The sequence below is a fragment of the Galdieria sulphuraria genome (assembly GCF_000341285.1).
Source record: "Galdieria sulphuraria unplaced genomic scaffold scaf_1, whole genome shotgun sequence".
In the NCBI taxonomy this organism is placed as follows: Eukaryota; Rhodophyta; class Bangiophyceae; order Galdieriales; family Galdieriaceae; genus Galdieria; species Galdieria sulphuraria.
In genome coordinates this window covers 98,008-114,651 of record NW_005178474.1, presented here as the reverse complement: position 1 = coordinate 114,651, position 16,644 = coordinate 98,008, and the positions used below count along the sequence as shown (strand labels likewise).

Sequence of the window (16,644 nt, the reverse complement as noted above, 5' to 3'; positions counted from 1 at the left end):
AGATCGAGAGTAAGTTCCGATTTGTTTAATGAGAAACGACATACTATTTTCGGTTATATTTCCTACAACCTATCGAGTTCACTTGTTCCAAGTAAAATGTCCCAGGTAACAATGAATCAATTGAGTTGGATGGCGAATAGTCCATCTGTCCATAACGTTGCTCACGTAATTGTAAGGTTTTCGTGAAATCTTCCGGATTCATCCATATACGAGAAGAGAGACGCGTTCTCATATCCAATTTTTGAGCTATAGGTTGTACTGATTGAATTACTTTCAACGAAAACATAGATGAAGCTAAACCTGAGCCATAAGAGAAAAGCACAATGCGCTTGTTCATCAAATCGTTTCCTTTTTCGTTAATCAAACAAGCCAAATTACCGTACAACGATGCTGTATATGAGTTGCCAATATTCTTGGCGAGGAAAGTACCAGGCGCACATTTCTCTTCATACAAAGCTTTCGATAAAGTAACAAATGCCTTTTCTAAATCTTTGTCGCTATAAGAAGCTTCCATAGAAATATTTCCAAACTGTTGAACGTCCTTGAAAAAAGTATTCTCAGGGTCACGTTTAAAATCATTGAAGAGTAGGCGAGCGAAAGATTTTTGCACCATTTTATGAAAAGGTGCGTGAAACACAATATAATCAATGTCTTGTAGTGAAAAGTTGTCTTGTTTGGTAAGTCCTTCAGCGCGATGGATAAAACGAGAATAGCAAGTATCCAATGCACGAAGATAACAGCTAATAGTTTTCGCACCATCTACAGTTGGATATTCTGAGGAAAGATTAGGTTTGAAAAAGTCATAAGTATTTTCCATGTGAGTAGCTCGTAACTGCACCTCTGGAATGAGTTTTACTTCCTTCCCTTTTCCCAAAAGCAAAGCAACTGCACCACAACCTCCAGTTGGTCTGGCAGGTCCTGGAGCATAAACTGCAATGTCTGCCATAACAACAACTCCGTATTTGCCGTTCCAATATGGAGATTCCAACCAATACAGTGTGTTGAACAACGCTTGAGTTCCACCGTAACAGGCGTTGGTGGTATCCAAACCCTCGACTTCTGTGTTTCCGCAAGACTCAAAAAGCTGCATCAAGGCAGTCTTTACAGACTTGCTTTTATCGATAATTGTTTCAGTGCCAACCTCTAAACGGCCAATGTCACCATAACTTATGCCATACTTCGATACTAACGAATCCAATACAGTCATAGCGATTGATATCACATCTTCACGGTCACCGCAAAAACTCATGTTATCTTGTCCAAGACCTAAGAAAGCACTGGTCAGGAATCAAAGTTTCTCTAGTTCTCAAACAAGTACCAAAAGGCACTTTTGATGAAAAAAGCATACCGATAGTATATTTCCCTTGCGAAACCCCATCAAACTTTTCCAACTCCTTCAACGAAACCACCGTCTGTGGAAAATACACTTCTATACCGATGATACCCGAAGATAAGGTTTTTTCGTGTCCATTACAGTTCATGGATTCGGAATGCATATGGCTATGTGTATCTATTCAAAGAATCCTAGCTCCACAAAGTTGATTTCTGAAAGGAGAGTTACTTGAAGCCGCCAAAGCAATTTATGACAAGCTATTTAATTTATTATATAGGAAAATCATTTTGTTTGAAAGTAGTCTATTGGAGAAGGCTGGACAACGGTTGTGGTCTAGAAGGAATCAATACTGGATCATGGTAGAATGCGTCCCTGCCACGGACGTGACCCGGGTTCGATTCCCGGCAACCGTATGTTGTCGCTTTCACCAAGGTTAGTTTTTTTGTTTTCGTTGTCGTTTCTATCGTAAGATTATGCAAGAAACACTTGAGAACTTTAAAAGCAAAAAAAATGTTTCTTTTCACTACCATACAAAGTAAGATTATTAGAGATATCTATTTGAGTTTTCAATTTATATCAATATATTGGCTTTGAAACGGAAAATGTATCTTCTTATCATTGTGCCATTCTTTTCCTGTGTAAAGATTGTGTATTGTTACAAATGGAAGAGATGAAGACATAATCTTTCAGTAGGACATTTGAAAAAAATATTCACACAAAATGTATGTTGTATATTATGATTTCTAGATAAACTGAGGAAAGCGCCATGATGTCAAGGTTCTAATATAGACTATGCTTAAACGTGAACTACTATTACTAAAGCGGATTCCTTGGAGTCTGTCCTTTTTGTTTTCACGATACTTGAAGAAGTTCTATGTTATCTCGCCATTCTATGGAACTGGGCACAGGATTAACGAGGGTGAAGTTATTCTCCTAACTTTATGTTCAAAGACTTTTTCGGTCTTCTCTTACAAGAACTAGAGGATCCAGAGAGAGGATTGGGATGCCCGCGTCTTTTCTTGGTTAGCCTATTCGCAGTTTTCCCTTCGCTTGAGCAACTTTCTTGTGAAATTTTCTATAAGGAAATAGTAGCTCACCTAGTTCCTTGCCACTTCAGTTCATGTAAAGATTTCCTGTTGTTATTGGAAAAGGTGATAATTTTTGTCCTTTTTGCAAACAAGGAATATCGACACCCTATGGTCGGTTTTTTGCGTTACAGAATTTGAAACGGGAGTTGCAATCAACGTAAGGACAGGTGATTTATTCAAGCCATATAAGATATCGGAACTCGCTTTCCTGACTTGTCATATTATGTTTTTTGTGTCTCATCTATTGATTATCTATTTTATTTAACGTGGTAATTTGCCTTCTGACTAGTACTTTTACGATATCCTGCGATCATGAGTTGTTTCACTCTTATTACAAATATATTTACCCATTCCTTTAGAAGGATTTTGGAAATAGCTTATATGTATCGAGTTGCTTTCCACAATAGTATACAAGCTTTGTGTTTAGACAACTTGATAACCTAGTCTTGTTATCATTTACTCAAAAGTAAGGAATTTTGTGGAATAAGTTGCCATTCAGCTTTATTGGATAAAAACTAGTTTTTGGCAATCTCCAATTTATCACTCCACAAACAGTATACGCAACTGCATGAAATTTCCTCCAATTTCTTCAAAGACTTCCAGCTCATTTCTTTCTTGTAATACTCCTTTTGGAATATGGTAATATCTTTGTGTACTCTTGAATAAATGATCTTCTTGGACTGGTGAATTTCTCAAGGACGGGTCTCTTTCCTTCCCTAAAACTTGTATACTATAATAGCGACCACAACAAAAGGAATTCCAACGAAAGATTCCTTTCGTCATACTGGAAAAATCAATGACAAGGCCCCATTTTAACTATGTTATACATAAATTGAGTTGCCAACCAATATGCTTGAATCATACACCTACCGCGTCAATCATGGCTTTGTTTATAATGACTGTTTGCTTATAATAAGTAGGACCTAGGGATAATGGCTTGTCTACATTCTTGATGTTGTATTCTTTTACAAAAGCGGACTGATGGTCTTTCATAATAGATAGCGGCATCATCGCCCACGAGGAAGTAAAGGACAAAGGAATCGTCTCTGTTTCTAGTTCGGAATGCTTTACAACGAAGTGTATTATGGGCTGTTTGAATAGTCCTTTTTTTTCTTTCTCCATGGTTGCTCCTTTCCACAGCTGAAATTCTCCTTTTATCAGACCCAAGGAACAAACCAAGATAGATACATACAGCTTGCTGTTTGATGAAAACACAGGCTGTGGATACACACTGTTTTCAAATTCGATAGAGAACCGGAATCCATTCTTTCCGTTGGCAAATCTTTCATCATCTATCTTTATCCAAGAACTTCCCATGTATTGTTGATTGATGAATAAATGAATCAAATCAGCCATTTCTATTTGAAGCAAAACTTTTTCACAAGTAAATTCTTTGGAGCTGACTGGCAACGTTGCACTCGAGATATACCACATGTAGTCCGTTTCATCTTGTGTCACACTTAGCATATCAGGTAACTGGGAAAAGTCACAGCTTGAACTCAGAGGTGGAATAGGAATATCAAGCTGAAAAGTTTTCAATTCACGAAAATATGCCCTTTCAAGTGGTTTAAAATCTCTGAATGGTATTTGCCAATCATATCCAGACGATGAGTCGAACAACAATTCGTTTTCAAGGAAGACAGCTACGGAGAGAGGATTCATTTTCATCATGGACTGTTGGAACATGATATATGCAATTTGCTCGCTATCGTTACAGAGAAAGGAAAGACTTTGTTGTGAAGAATGTTCTTGCCAAATAAAGGCTACTACTTGAGGCAAGAGATGAAGAACTTGAGGATGATCCTGAGACAATAAATGAGAAGAAAACTGATGAAGAATATGATTGATTCTTTTCAACATATAAAATAAAAAAGACGGTCTTCCATATTCATCAATAGGAGAGTCAAAGTAATAGGAAGTAGTCTGTGAATACATGGCAAGGTTGTTAAAATGAGTGCCTCCATGAAACATGTAGTAACTGAAACCTGCACCACCTTGCGCTATAAATCGAAGTGCAGCATAAATGACGTCCTTTAAACTTTATGAGCAAAGTGGAGTGAATTCGTTCTGTGAATGTTTTTACCTCTGTCGAACGTTTTCTCGGAGCGGAGGTCCAAATATCATACCTAAAAAAAGTAAGTAGACGAAGGTCCAGTGACTACTGTTACAAGCAACCCTACCAGCCAATCCAAAATTCCGTCCAGAGGATAGGTTGATGAGGCTTTCTTCTTCGCAAATCAGCAATTTTCTTATGTCCGTAAAATGAATTGAAGGTTTCGATGCAAGTCTCTACACTTGCAATGGTGGAAAGTTCTGGCTCCTTGCTACAAGAACAAAACTCTCCAACTTCTTCAGGACTGCTTCTGCACATTATAAGAGGAACATCAAAGGCGAGCTCTAAGTTGGGTTTTGTGTTTTTTCTTATAAAAGAAAAGACTTTGAATACCTCGATAAAGTTCATTGTACCAATTGAGGTATTGTTCTCCCTTGGAGAGCTGAATTTTACTCACTAGGTCGTACTCATTTTCAAGTTGTACCAATACGATTGGTCCTCCTTGAGGAAAAAAGAGCCTTTTTTCTTTCAACAAGGTAGTTATATAAAATAACCATCTTTTCACTTCGCGCATAAAAGGATCATTGTACGTACGAAACTGAATTCCTAGTTTTCATGATTTTGGAACTCTGGTCTGGAAACAACAAGTTGAGAATACCTGGAATTTCTCGCAGCCAACAAGGAAATCCACCATAACTTGTTTCGGCACAAATGTAAGGTCCAAGACGAAGCATCACCAAAAGTCCATGTTGATGAGCCATTTGAAGGAAACGAAATATGTCGGCTTCTTCCGTAAAAGTAAAGATGCCTCGTTTCTTTTCATGAACGTTCCAGAATACATCTAGAGAGTGTAAATTACTTTCCATTCAGAAGGGCTTCTTACATATGTCGAGGAAGTTCAGTCCGCATTCCTTTGCCAGTTTCAGTGTGTTGTTCCACTGAGTGTGATGAATCTTTGGATACTGTAAGCTACCGCCCAACAATAGAGTCCTTTTGCCATTGAGAGTTATTGCTCTGGAATCGAACGACGCTACACCTTGATATGCCATAGACCGTAAATAATTTATTGCTTTTTGAACGAGGGTCGTTGAAATTGTTTTAAAGAGCGCTATTAATTTTTCTGTTAGACGATATTGACAAATCAAGAAAATAGTGAAGTGTGACCCAAACTGTCTCGAGGACGGTCTAAGCCAAATTCTGAGACCATCACTCAATGGGTTCCGTTCATTTCTACTTTGGGTACTCCGGTTCTGCTTACCTGAAGATGACCAAGCGAAAACCTCACTCCTTACCTTTGTCTCTTTTGAAACCTTATTTTAGAAAACCAATTCATATTGCATCAAAGGAACTTTCAGTCTCTTGTAGCTTGCTTCGAAACTCTTTAAAAAGCTATGGCATACAGAAATGGCCCTACAGATATTTTCAAAGACTTGATAGGGCCATAGCCTTTTTGAAAAACATGGAAATAGAGCAAAGGAAACACAAAAACGAAATGGGTGTTAATGTAAAGAGAATCAACGGCATAAGAAGAATGACAGAGGTATTCATTCAAAAGAGAGAAGAGCTAGAGTACCATCCGGAACTACTTAGCATAAGAGAACAGGAAGAATTGGAGACAACTCCACAAAAGATAGAGTTTTTAATCTCCAATTCGCTAGAAGCTTCAGTAGAAGATGCAAGCTCAGATAGCAAGTCTACGCAACGGAAGACGGAGGGGGGAAAATGCCATGCATTCAATACAGGTTCTAAATATTATACATTAGACTTTGAAAACTTCGAAAATTTTCAAACATTCAATCCTGACAAAGATATAAGCTCTTATATATCACGAGTAGAGAGCAAAAAAGATGAATGCAACCTAAATTTTCAAAAGCAACAACGAATGGAGGACCCTTGTCGTACATTTGCTGAGTTTTTGATCAAATTGGGAGAAGAAGGGATACGTAACTTGCAACCTTCTACTATATTGGACCTTGCAAAGACTTATTATTCAGAGTCATTGAGACTTGAAGGTGTAAATTGTCAAATTTAAGATTTCCATGAGTAGTTTTACTGAACCAAATAGAAACTTTGATAATATTCTTTCTTGGTTTGTTCAGTAATAGCAGTACTGTCTGTAACACCGGTGGATAAAAGAATGTTTATACGTTTTTTTAACTTTTCTGCTGATCTCGATTTCTGAAGGAACTCGTATTTGGTCCATTTTAAAGGAAACTACATTTGTTCAAACATTGTTGAACAGCTGTGCTAGCTAACTAGCATTGTCTTTTGGACGGCAACGCATTGATATTTGTCCACAGGAACGTCCATCAATTGGATCTCTCCAAAGCTTCCATTTGCTGTCCCTTCAGAGTAATTGTAACGGATGTTTTCAGATCAATTTTTACTCGAATGATTTAAATAAACTCCTGGGACTTATTCAAAGCGTGGTTTTTTTAATCGATGGAGAAACAAGCAGAAGAAGAAGTATTAACAACTCATGATCTTGAAGATTGCCCAAAGCATTCTGACAGCCTTACAGTAAGAAAGGAGGAAAGTCAGAAGCAACAAATAGATGAGTCGGGTACTTGGCTCCTTCATTGGTTTCAGTTTTTTGCAGCTTTTGGAGCAATGATGATGGGTCTGGACCAATCTGTCATAGGCACTGCGTCTATCTACGCGGAGCCAGATTTAAATATTAGTGCTAGTCTATGGTCGTGGATATCTGCAGGAGCGTCCTTAGGAGCTACTCTCGGCTCTGTGACGTAAGCTTATTTCCATTCTAGTCAGTTCAAGTTACTTACAGATCGTTTAAGGGCCATTCCATTCAGTGATTTGTTAGGAAGAAAGAAAGCTTTGCTGACTTGTACCATATTATACTTTGTTGGAACTTGCATGCAAACTTTCGGTAAAGAGTATGCAGTGCTTGTTGTTGGAAGACTCATCATGGGAGTCGGCATGGGTCAGGAAAGCATGATCATGAACATTTATATTGCAGAAGTAGCTCCTTGGAGAACTAGAGGAGGCAATCTAAACTCTTACAATGCATTTCAGATGGCAGGCGGATTTATTGCAAATATATGGCTATCAATAACCATTCAAGTTGATACAATGTGGAGATGGCGTCTATTCTTGGGTTCAGGCTTCGTAGTGGCATTTATTCAGTTCGTTGGTGTAGTAATGTTTGCAGAGAGTCCGAGATGGCATATGAAGAATAATAGAAACGAAGAAGCAAAGAAAGTTTGGATTCGATACCATGGAGATGGACCTGATTCATTGAGAGACTTTGAATATGCACGACAACTCGTTGAAGAAGAACTTGACGAGAGGAAAAAGTTCCAGAGAGGATTCTTTGGTGATATAAAGGAAATTATTTCCAATCCACGGATTCGCGCTCCCTTTGTGACCGGAGCAATGTTAGGCTTCACTTCTCAGTTTAGCGGTGGCACTGCAATTGCTTACTATATGACTCCAATTTTAGTAGGAATTGGAGTTACTGCTAAGAAAGCTGTGTATGCTCAGATTCCTTTGGGATTTTGGAGCCTTGCCAGTTCTATACCTGCTTTTTATGCTTTAGACAAATTTGGTCGTAGATTCTGTTATCTAATATTGTCTTTGCCCTTTGTTATCTTGGGAATAGTATTCGGAATGATAGGCTTTAGTCTAAATACTGCATCAAGCAGGGCAGGTCTGTTTTTGGTGGGATGGGCTTTGATCAACGGTAATGGAAATATTGGAATCAACCCTGTTCAGTGGGTTATGTGTGGAGAAATGTATGAATTGCCAGTAAGAAGTTATGGCGCTGCTTGGTCAGCATTCTGGATTTTCATTAGTGCCTTTACAACAACCAAAACTTTTACTAAGACTACAGACGCAATTGGTCACATTGGAACATTTGGATTATACTTGGCTTTTACCTGTTTCTTCTATTTTTGGGATTTTCTAACTCTCCCTGAGACCAAAAATAAGACGCTCGAAGAAGTACGGGAACAATTTGATGGAGGCATTGTCGGACTTATGAAGAGAAATAGTCGCAACTTGACAACTTATCTAAAGTCTAAATTACAGAAGAAACAAGTAAATCAGCATAACATGGAAGATTAGTGATATGGTCTCCTTTAGCTGCTTGCTACTTTCGTGAGTTGAATAAATGCTTGACGCGTGTCTGAATGAGAACGATTCGTTGCTTTTGTCATTTCTACTGTCTCCAGTTCCGAAACTTACTCATTTCCTGTTCAAGCGAAAGATACTAAAGAATGATAACTGTTTCGCTTCTCTACGAAGAGAAAATTGATTGCTTTTTCACATCATCAATCTGGATCCATGGAAACTGTTAAAGGAATAGGCAATGACACTAACAATTACGAATTTGGTGTTTAAACACTTTTCGAAATACTAAAGAAAGTTGAAGTTGAACCATTTGGTCACCTTTCATCTGACAACAGAACGAAGCACAACACTCCTTGCTTAATGCTAGTCATATAACTTGTGTTCCTGGCTACAGATGAAAAATTACTAGAAGATTGATAGTTCTAACAGTCTGAAGGTACAAGGACTTCACACTGTTTAAACTTCAAATTAATAGCATTGAAGCAATCATGTTTCGATGACAATATCATACTCCTTGGCTCAATAAATAATGGTGAGCTACAAAATGCTTTGGCATCGAAACTAGTCACAATGTTATCTGTCGTTTAGTTTTTCTTACAAGATTTCGCTTCTCCAACATTGTTTTACACCAATAGGAGGGTCTAGTAAATCTTTGGAGACCTTCAAATTTAAAAAACTGACCTCAACAAATTAAGGACAATTTTCATTATCGCTGAAAGGGTAAGAAATGCTACTGAATGTTTCCAAAGTTTATTCAAAATACGGTTGAAACATGAACTCCATAATCTTTCTAAATTTTCCCTATTTCCATATCTGATTTAGTGTCTTCTTCAAAACAGGTTTGTCATCAGAATGATACACAATAGGCACAATCTTGTTTTCCAATAAAAGTTGTTTGACGTTCCAAAGCCTCTTTGGACATCATTGATAAATAGATGATACCATCTCCACAAAATAATCATTTTCTTCAGAGAATACCATACCTGCCATTTTAGCCAGAACTCTGCAGTAGACTCGCAAACATAAATCTTCTTTATTGTTGTAGGGAAAGCAACCTGCAAAAATTAAGCATCCGCTCCTACCAAGGCACGCTGGTAGAACTCGATTATTTAGGCTCATGGAAATAAATAAACTTCAAAGTCTCGTCTTTCAGAAATTTTCACTTTATTGAAGGTGCCTTGCTTCGGAGCTACATTTTTATCCTGGAAAGTAGCTTGAAAATTACTACATTTGATTATTCAACAACGCAAGAATGTATACGAACGTGAAGTCGGCTGTCTTGAAAAAGTATGGAATTAGAAGAAACTATGTTTCTGTCTTTCAGATCCTTCCTCCATAGCCCTCTTCTAATGCGTTCAATCACCATTTCCTTAAATTTCCGGAGAGATTCATGCTGATGCCGTTTTTGTCAAAAGATTCTTACGACAAAGAAACTAATAACAGTATGTGTTTATTACGGGAGACAGTTGGAGAATGTTTTTCTATACACAAAGAACATCTACGACTGTTTAAATATTTGTTTCTATTGTAGAATTCTATTATTTTACCAGCACATTCTTCTCAAGTAGCATGGTGCCACTTTTCCTTTGTTGCTTCAGACAAGAAGCGTCACTTATAACTATCCGGTAAACAGGGGTCTTTTCCTTCTAATTCAACAACTTCGAAAATTTGGCGGAATTTATTAGATATGACTAGGCAAAAATCAACGACTGTGGTAAAGTCTATTATAATTTGACTTCCACAAAACTGGCTTGTTCTATCCAAAGTGATCTCCTGGTTGCTTGGACGGTCAAAAGTGTTCTATACAAAAAAAATTCTGCTCGATGTCTCTTTATAATCAGTAAGACAGGCATTCAAATAGACAAAATATGTTACCAGTTGCCTTCCTTTCTCGTAGACCGAAGAAGATAAAAATTTCATATAATATTAGCCATTCTTGATCTCAATGTGGTTCCAATAGGTAAAATTTAAAGATAATTTTGTTAAGATGAAGACATCAAAACCTAATCATCTAGCGATTCATGTGGACATTGAAAGGGTTCGTTGACCATACATTGCTTTATATTGTGTCGTATGGCAGGACATGAGTTAAACTATCAACATGAACACACTTTATGATTGATTGTTGGCTGTTCTTGTGGATTTGACAAAACTAATCGACTTTCTGCAAGATAATTATTCTTTAAGTTGCCTTCATTAGCCTTTAATTCCTTTATAAAAGGCTTGAAGGAGATATAGGACAGGAGGGAAATGCGGGTATCACGGATGGATTATGCGGATTACTTTCGGAGAAGGAAGAAATAATAGAGCCAAATGAAGGTACTGACGAATTTTGGATGAGTCATAAGGAGGTCTTGACACCATATCATCTTGCATTTTTTTCGGCTCAACTATGATGGGAGTGGATAAGTCACTTCTGACAACAACCGAGACAACTTCCAAGCCTTTTTACATGTTTTTTCTGCTCATCAGTCTTGCTTTGAGTCAAACATGACCAGAGGTGAAAAGTATTGCAAACTAAGAACGAGTATGGAACATAACAGATTTAAAACTAAATCAGATGCTTTGTTAGATTTTTCTACAGAGCTTTAGCGTAGAAAGCAATAGAGTTTTCTAGAAGATTTCTCGGATACCATATCACGATGCCCTTTGCAGTGCCGTCGACATGAATCACAACTGTTTGGGTGAACTTCTCCCTGATATCCTACATCTTCAGAAACCTCCAATAACAAATTTACCCTAATATTTTATACTTAATCTATCGCAGATGAAATCTCTTTCATTTTCAGTCCATTTTGAAGAGAGAAGATTATTTGTTTGAGAACCCTCATGTCAAACCCGCCACTTCAAATTCAAATCGTATTTTCATAAAATAAATCAGTTGATAAATTTCACTGACGAAGCAACTTTGTTACTAAAACTGAAGACTGTTGTGAAGAAATGAACAAGCAGGTACCTTGCACACCTTGCAAAGATAAAAAATTTAAAGCTCGACGTAAAAAGCGGTTCTTCACGCAGGAAGAAGAACAACAACGAAGAAATGTCATGCAGTTGATACAACTAAAGACTGCAAGGAAGGCGACTAGTTGTGTTGTCTTGTCTGATGAAGACAACATTTCCAGAACTGATAGCAACTTCCGTAACACTACGGAAACAGAGCACAGTAACTTGGTTTTACTCGACAACGCGGAGTCCTTAGACTCGAAGGTTGCTGTTGCTAGTCCAGAGAGTACGAAGCCATTCGTCATTGATTCGCCTATGTCTTTGGAGAAGAAGCCTACAAATTTGAAAAATCAAGACCAGGAAGAGACTGTTATACCAGCTTCCAACAAAGAAAACAAAGAGTTGAAAACCTTAGCTAGAAGGCTTTCTTTCTTGTCTCCGTTTCGAAACTTTCCTTCCGAGAATACCGAGGACAAGGACTTGATGTATGATCAAACTTCTTTCAACGAATCTTACTGTTTCCATTTCTTAGAGGATAAGAGAATGAAAAGTTTTGCATCGTCATTTGATGCATCCACTTCATCTTATCTTGATGCTTCTGTAGACAACTCCATGCGCCTCATTCCAATGTTGTATCGCACTTTTAATCCTTTTATAAGTCTTGTCGATGGAGAAGGTTCTGATGAAAGTTGTTGTGGGTTGGATGAAGGGGCTCAGAAACAACGTTCTTCTTCTGTTGTTATTGATGAAACGCAACAATTTTTATCTTTTGGTACACTTGAAAATGGACAATGTTCTAGTTTTGATGGTAACCCTAAAAGACTTCAGCAGGTTTTACAGCTTTCGAGATATACTCGAGATTTCGAAGAACTAGGTGTGCTTGGCTCTGGCTCCTTTGGCAAAGTATATAAATGTCGTGCAAGACTGGACGGTTGTCTTTATGCTATAAAATTAATCTCTCGAAAGTATGCCAGTCTTTGTGAAAGGAACAGAGCTATAAAAGAGATTCATGCATTAGCAGCATTTAGTAAATGTCCAAGCTTTGTGAGGTATTATACCTCATGGGAGGAAGATAACATGTTGTATATTCAAATGGAGTATTGCCAACACGGATCGGTCATGTCTCTTTGGAAAGATGAGAAACTTATATTCAAGACAGCAGAACTGGTCAATTTTCTTCAGCAAGTATTGCAAGGACTTTGTTACCTACATGATAGACAAGTCGTTCATTTGGATATCAAACCTGAAAATATATATCTAACACACGATGGATTGTATAAGATTGGAGACTTGGGTTTAGTAACTTGTGTACCAGATGAAAAACAAGAATGTTCTAACATTGGCAAGGATGTTTTTGAAGGTGACTCGCGATATCTCTCATTAGAGTTACTTCAAGAAGATTACAAAGATTTGAAAAAGGCGGACATCTTTTCACTGGGTCTCTCTGCCTATGAACTAGCCAGAACAGCCAACAAGCCTTTGCCAAGTACAGGTGAAGCATGGCATAAGATAAGGTCTAGTCAGTTGGAGCCTTTGACGACTATTTCTCCCAGTCTCTTTGAATTGCTTCAGTGGATGACTAGAAAAGACCCTGAACAACGCCCATGTGCCAGGGCAGCACTTGTCTATTTGGAAAAGATTTCAGCAAAGGAATTGTATGAACATTGAGACTTTAGAGTTGATCGATCACTTGTAATTCATGTATAGAATAAATTCTTGGGACTATGCTCAGAGAATTCTTGAGAGTTACCAAACCGTTTCATCATAATTAAGAACCTTGACAACGAATAGATTTCTCTGATAATTCAATCGTTCATGTTGAACATCCAACGAGGAACGAACAACGATGTCATAGAATTAAATTTTATGTTTTTATCCAAACGCGCCAGAATTGCTTACAAGCTGGAATGCAAACCTAGTTTGTCACTTACAAACTCACATACTTTTATAAAAGAAAATGTTCTTTGGACCATTGTTCACTGTTCTCCTAGTAGTGAAAGTCAAGGTTCTCTCAACAACTTGTATTTAGTAGTGTCTAGTATTGTTTGTTTATTGCTGTATCGTTTTCCTGAAGATACTCTACAGGAAATACAATCGGAAGAGAGTCAAACTATTGACGGATTCCTAGCCAATGAGTCTCCAGTTGCGTATGAAGAGTGTTTCGATCGCAAAAAGTATATTCCATTGGGAAGCGGTGTTGAAAAGCAATTATTCTTTTCCAACAGAATAAGCCTCGACAACGCAGAAAAAGGAATATGGATAACAGCTTTATGTCCCTGTGTATCAATAGGCGAAGAGTTCATTAGTCTTCTTTTACAAAGTCAATGGATCATCGTTGGTTGGAACAACGCTCATATTTGCCTAGTTGATATCCCAAGTGGCAAAATATTGGCAGAATTTTATTGCGAACAAGTACAAGGTGCAGTGTGTTGTTTGGCACATCAACATAAGTCTTCCTTGTTTGCGAGTGGACATATAAATGGCGATATTTGGTTGTGGAGTTGGCACCCTTATGATAGTTCACTCCTATCGATGATGAATGGCAACTATGAAGCAAACATGGATCCATTTTTACGCGGTAATTTGTTTTAAACAGAGAAACCTTGTTAGAAACTGAAAATATTTTGCCTATCTATTTTATTATAGATGATCACTTTAAGGAACTTGTTGGATGCTATTTTAAGAAACATCCCTTAACTCGCATCGATACGGGAATGGAACCTCGAAATTGGATTCGATTCGCAGCTTTACAAGACAAATGCATCCTCTTGAGCCACACAAAGAACAAACTCCATTTCTTTACTATTCGAGAACAACTTTTTCCATTCATGAACCCTGAAGAATCAGTCCATCTCTCAACATCAATCATTTCCATAGACAATTCATATGGTCAAATTCTGGATAGTATTCTAACCGATCATTTTATTATTTCATGTGGCCAAGATGACACGATACGCATCTTTCGGCAAGTGGATTCCTTTCCAACCAACTCTTCTTTTTTGCCATCGTGTGAGTTGTATCAACATTTTTCCTATATAACTTGCCTCGAAATAAGTACCAATCACAAGGTGTTGATTAGTGCTTCATGGGATGGGACTATTTTGTTTTGGCTGCTTGAAGATTGTTTGCCATCGAGATACGTACATCCTTTGACAAGAATATATTTAGAAAACATAGCTATTAAGCACATTCAACTTGTTCCTCATCATCTGTTGGTATCAGGCAGTACTGATCACAATACTTGTACATGGTACTGTCTTACTTTACCTGCAATAGTTGAAAAATTCATGACTTGATAGTCATTTTTCGTTATCTTTCTTATTTAACAAACGCTTTCGAGGAATATTATTGCGACTTCTCATTTCAGAAGATGCATAAGAGAGACCATCCCATGAGACAAAGTGAGGTTCTGTTGGTCCCGTCCAAAGATAAGCTGCCGGAGATAATTGAATAAAACGACTAACAACCAAAGTATTTACTTGTTTGAGCTTACTTTCACAAACAGGAGTTGAAATATACAATATGGTTCTGTCTCGTTCTATGGCTTTGACAAGACCTAATCCATAACATCGCAAAGGTTCACATTCTTTTAAAGAATCGGTTTTTTCCACATTCCAACAAAGGCCAACTACAACACCAAGCAATAAAGCTTCCATATGCTCCATATTCACTTCACCATCGATAGAATAGACCTGCATGTCTCTAACCAAGACTTGATAAACGGGAAGTTGCGCAAAATGATTGCCAATATAATAGGCGACTGTTTGAGAAACAGCTGAGGAAGGAGGTGAAAGGAAAAATACTGATTCTGGACAAAAATAAGCAAACAACTGAAGATGTCTTTTTTCTGAAGAACTTAGTCTAATACCATCACCACCGTTACCACTACTGCTAGTCGAAAGATCACGTGTCAACTTCCATTTTTGAACATTATGCTTGAAACGACCAGAATCAAACCATTCTTCCGATAATTTTGAAGTATTATCCGTCATTTCAAGTTGAATCACATCAGTTGGCTGTAACAAGTGAAACAAAAATTGTAATATTGTTAAACCTAATCCTGACGTCCATCCATGTGTGTTAATAACACACGGAGCTCCAGTACGACATGCTCCTAAATACATTTCTGAAGCCAATCTTTGAATTGCGTCTTTATATATTTGAAGCCTTTCTCTCGGAGTTACCACCCCAATGAAATAAGACATAGTGGAGTCATATGTCTCATGCGTAAGTGGAGTACTTTGAAAGGAATTTTTGATTTCCATCAACGAAACCATTCCAGGAGGCATCATCTCACTCTGTCCCAAGTCAGTATCCATTAACCAAACACAGCTATGGAACTTGAGTAACTGATTACATAAAGTCCTCGTGAATGTTGACTTGCCAGTACCGCGATCACCACAAACCAGAAATATTCGAAGATTCTCATTCATAGAAGCACAGTTCGAGTTTACATGCATCAGCAATTCTTTCCAACCATTCCAAACTTGAAAGTGAGCAAGTCGTTGAATATCTCTACTCTTCAAGAGATATAATTCATCAATCAGCTTTTCAAAGTTGTTGTTGTCCTGTGACTGCACAAATTTTTCAACGTAGTCACCTTTAGAATATTTATAACTGCGAAAAGCAATGATAGCCTTGACAGGCAAACAAGTTTGAACGGATTCAACTATGCCAAGAGATAACAAATGTGACAAATGAGGATCCCCTCTCAATCTATCTTCCAAACACGACATTTTTTCCCAAGAATTATCTTTTGAAGGTTGAGGTTGAATACCTTCAACCTTGTAGAGTTCTTCTTTATCATCAGAATCCAAGAGTAGTAAAGGATCCCAAGCCAAAGCGCCAAGGTAAATCCAACTATCATCTGGTTCAAACATATTTCCGTGTATAAAGACATTTCCTTCAAGAATCTTCATATAACCTTTTCCTTTTATTCCCAGACGTTGACTATTCTTTAAACACACGATACAAGTCTGTTCATCCGTTTGAAACAAGTGCAAGTCTTCTAGTGAAGTCAACCATGTTTGGTTATCTGTTATCCATTCAGTATTGCAAGAGTAATCAGTACTTATAGGTTCTTCAGATATTATGGACGACTCGTTGTTTTCAGTTTCCGTTAATAACGGAAGGAACAC

The 16,644-nt window shown here is 37.7% G+C and overlaps 7 protein-coding genes across 7 annotated transcripts; 4 read left to right on the top strand and 3 right to left on the bottom strand.

The window, feature by feature from the left end:
- Positions 1 to 1,611, bottom strand: Gasu_03040 (hydroxymethylglutaryl-CoA synthase). Its single transcript, XM_005708992.1, has 2 exons — positions 1,349 to 1,611; positions 1 to 1,266 (listed from the first exon to the last, which is right to left on the bottom strand). The coding sequence occupies exons 1-2, from the start codon at positions 1,494 to 1,496 to the stop codon at positions 44 to 46; spliced, it is 1,371 nt and encodes a 456-aa protein (XP_005709049.1). The 5' UTR covers positions 1,497 to 1,611; the 3' UTR covers positions 1 to 43.
- Positions 1,612 to 2,861: 1,250 nt separating this feature from the next.
- Gasu_03030 (beta-galactosidase) lies at positions 2,862 to 5,631 on the bottom strand. Its single transcript, XM_005708991.1, has 7 exons — positions 5,358 to 5,631; positions 5,133 to 5,315; positions 4,868 to 5,080; positions 4,602 to 4,818; positions 4,505 to 4,547; positions 3,292 to 4,452; positions 2,862 to 3,237 (listed from the first exon to the last, which is right to left on the bottom strand). The coding sequence occupies exons 1-7, from the start codon at positions 5,521 to 5,523 to the stop codon at positions 2,962 to 2,964; spliced, it is 2,259 nt and encodes a 752-aa protein (XP_005709048.1). The 5' UTR covers positions 5,524 to 5,631; the 3' UTR covers positions 2,862 to 2,961.
- Positions 5,632 to 5,731: 100 nt separating this feature from the next.
- Gasu_03020 (uncharacterized protein) lies at positions 5,732 to 6,623 on the top strand. Its single transcript, XM_005708990.1, has one exon. It carries the CDS (start codon positions 5,739 to 5,741, stop codon positions 6,504 to 6,506), a length of 768 nt encoding a protein of 255 aa, XP_005709047.1. The 5' UTR covers positions 5,732 to 5,738; the 3' UTR covers positions 6,507 to 6,623.
- Positions 6,624 to 6,901: 278 nt separating this feature from the next.
- On the top strand, positions 6,902 to 8,619 carry Gasu_03010 (MFS transporter, SP family, sugar:H+ symporter). The gene is made up of 2 exons (XM_005708989.1): positions 6,902 to 7,218; positions 7,270 to 8,619. Exons 1-2 carry the CDS (start codon positions 6,917 to 6,919, stop codon positions 8,555 to 8,557), a joined length of 1,590 nt encoding a protein of 529 aa, XP_005709046.1. The 5' UTR covers positions 6,902 to 6,916; the 3' UTR covers positions 8,558 to 8,619.
- A 2,872-nt stretch (positions 8,620 to 11,491) lies between these two features.
- Positions 11,492 to 13,326, top strand: Gasu_03000 (wee1-like protein kinase). The gene has a single exon (XM_005708988.1). The coding sequence runs from the start codon at positions 11,504 to 11,506 to the stop codon at positions 13,172 to 13,174; it is 1,671 nt and encodes a 556-aa protein (XP_005709045.1). The 5' UTR covers positions 11,492 to 11,503; the 3' UTR covers positions 13,175 to 13,326.
- Positions 13,327 to 13,351: 25 nt separating this feature from the next.
- On the top strand, positions 13,352 to 14,208 carry Gasu_02990 (uncharacterized protein). The gene has a single exon (XM_005708987.1). It carries the CDS (start codon positions 13,373 to 13,375, stop codon positions 14,096 to 14,098), a length of 726 nt encoding a protein of 241 aa, XP_005709044.1. The 5' UTR covers positions 13,352 to 13,372; the 3' UTR covers positions 14,099 to 14,208.
- An 81-nt stretch (positions 14,209 to 14,289) lies between these two features.
- On the bottom strand, positions 14,290 to 16,451 carry Gasu_02980 (uncharacterized protein). Its single transcript, XM_005708986.1, has one exon. The coding sequence runs from the start codon at positions 16,423 to 16,425 to the stop codon at positions 14,806 to 14,808; it is 1,620 nt and encodes a 539-aa protein (XP_005709043.1). The 5' UTR covers positions 16,426 to 16,451; the 3' UTR covers positions 14,290 to 14,805.
- Between the last annotated feature and the right edge of the window lie 193 nt (positions 16,452 to 16,644).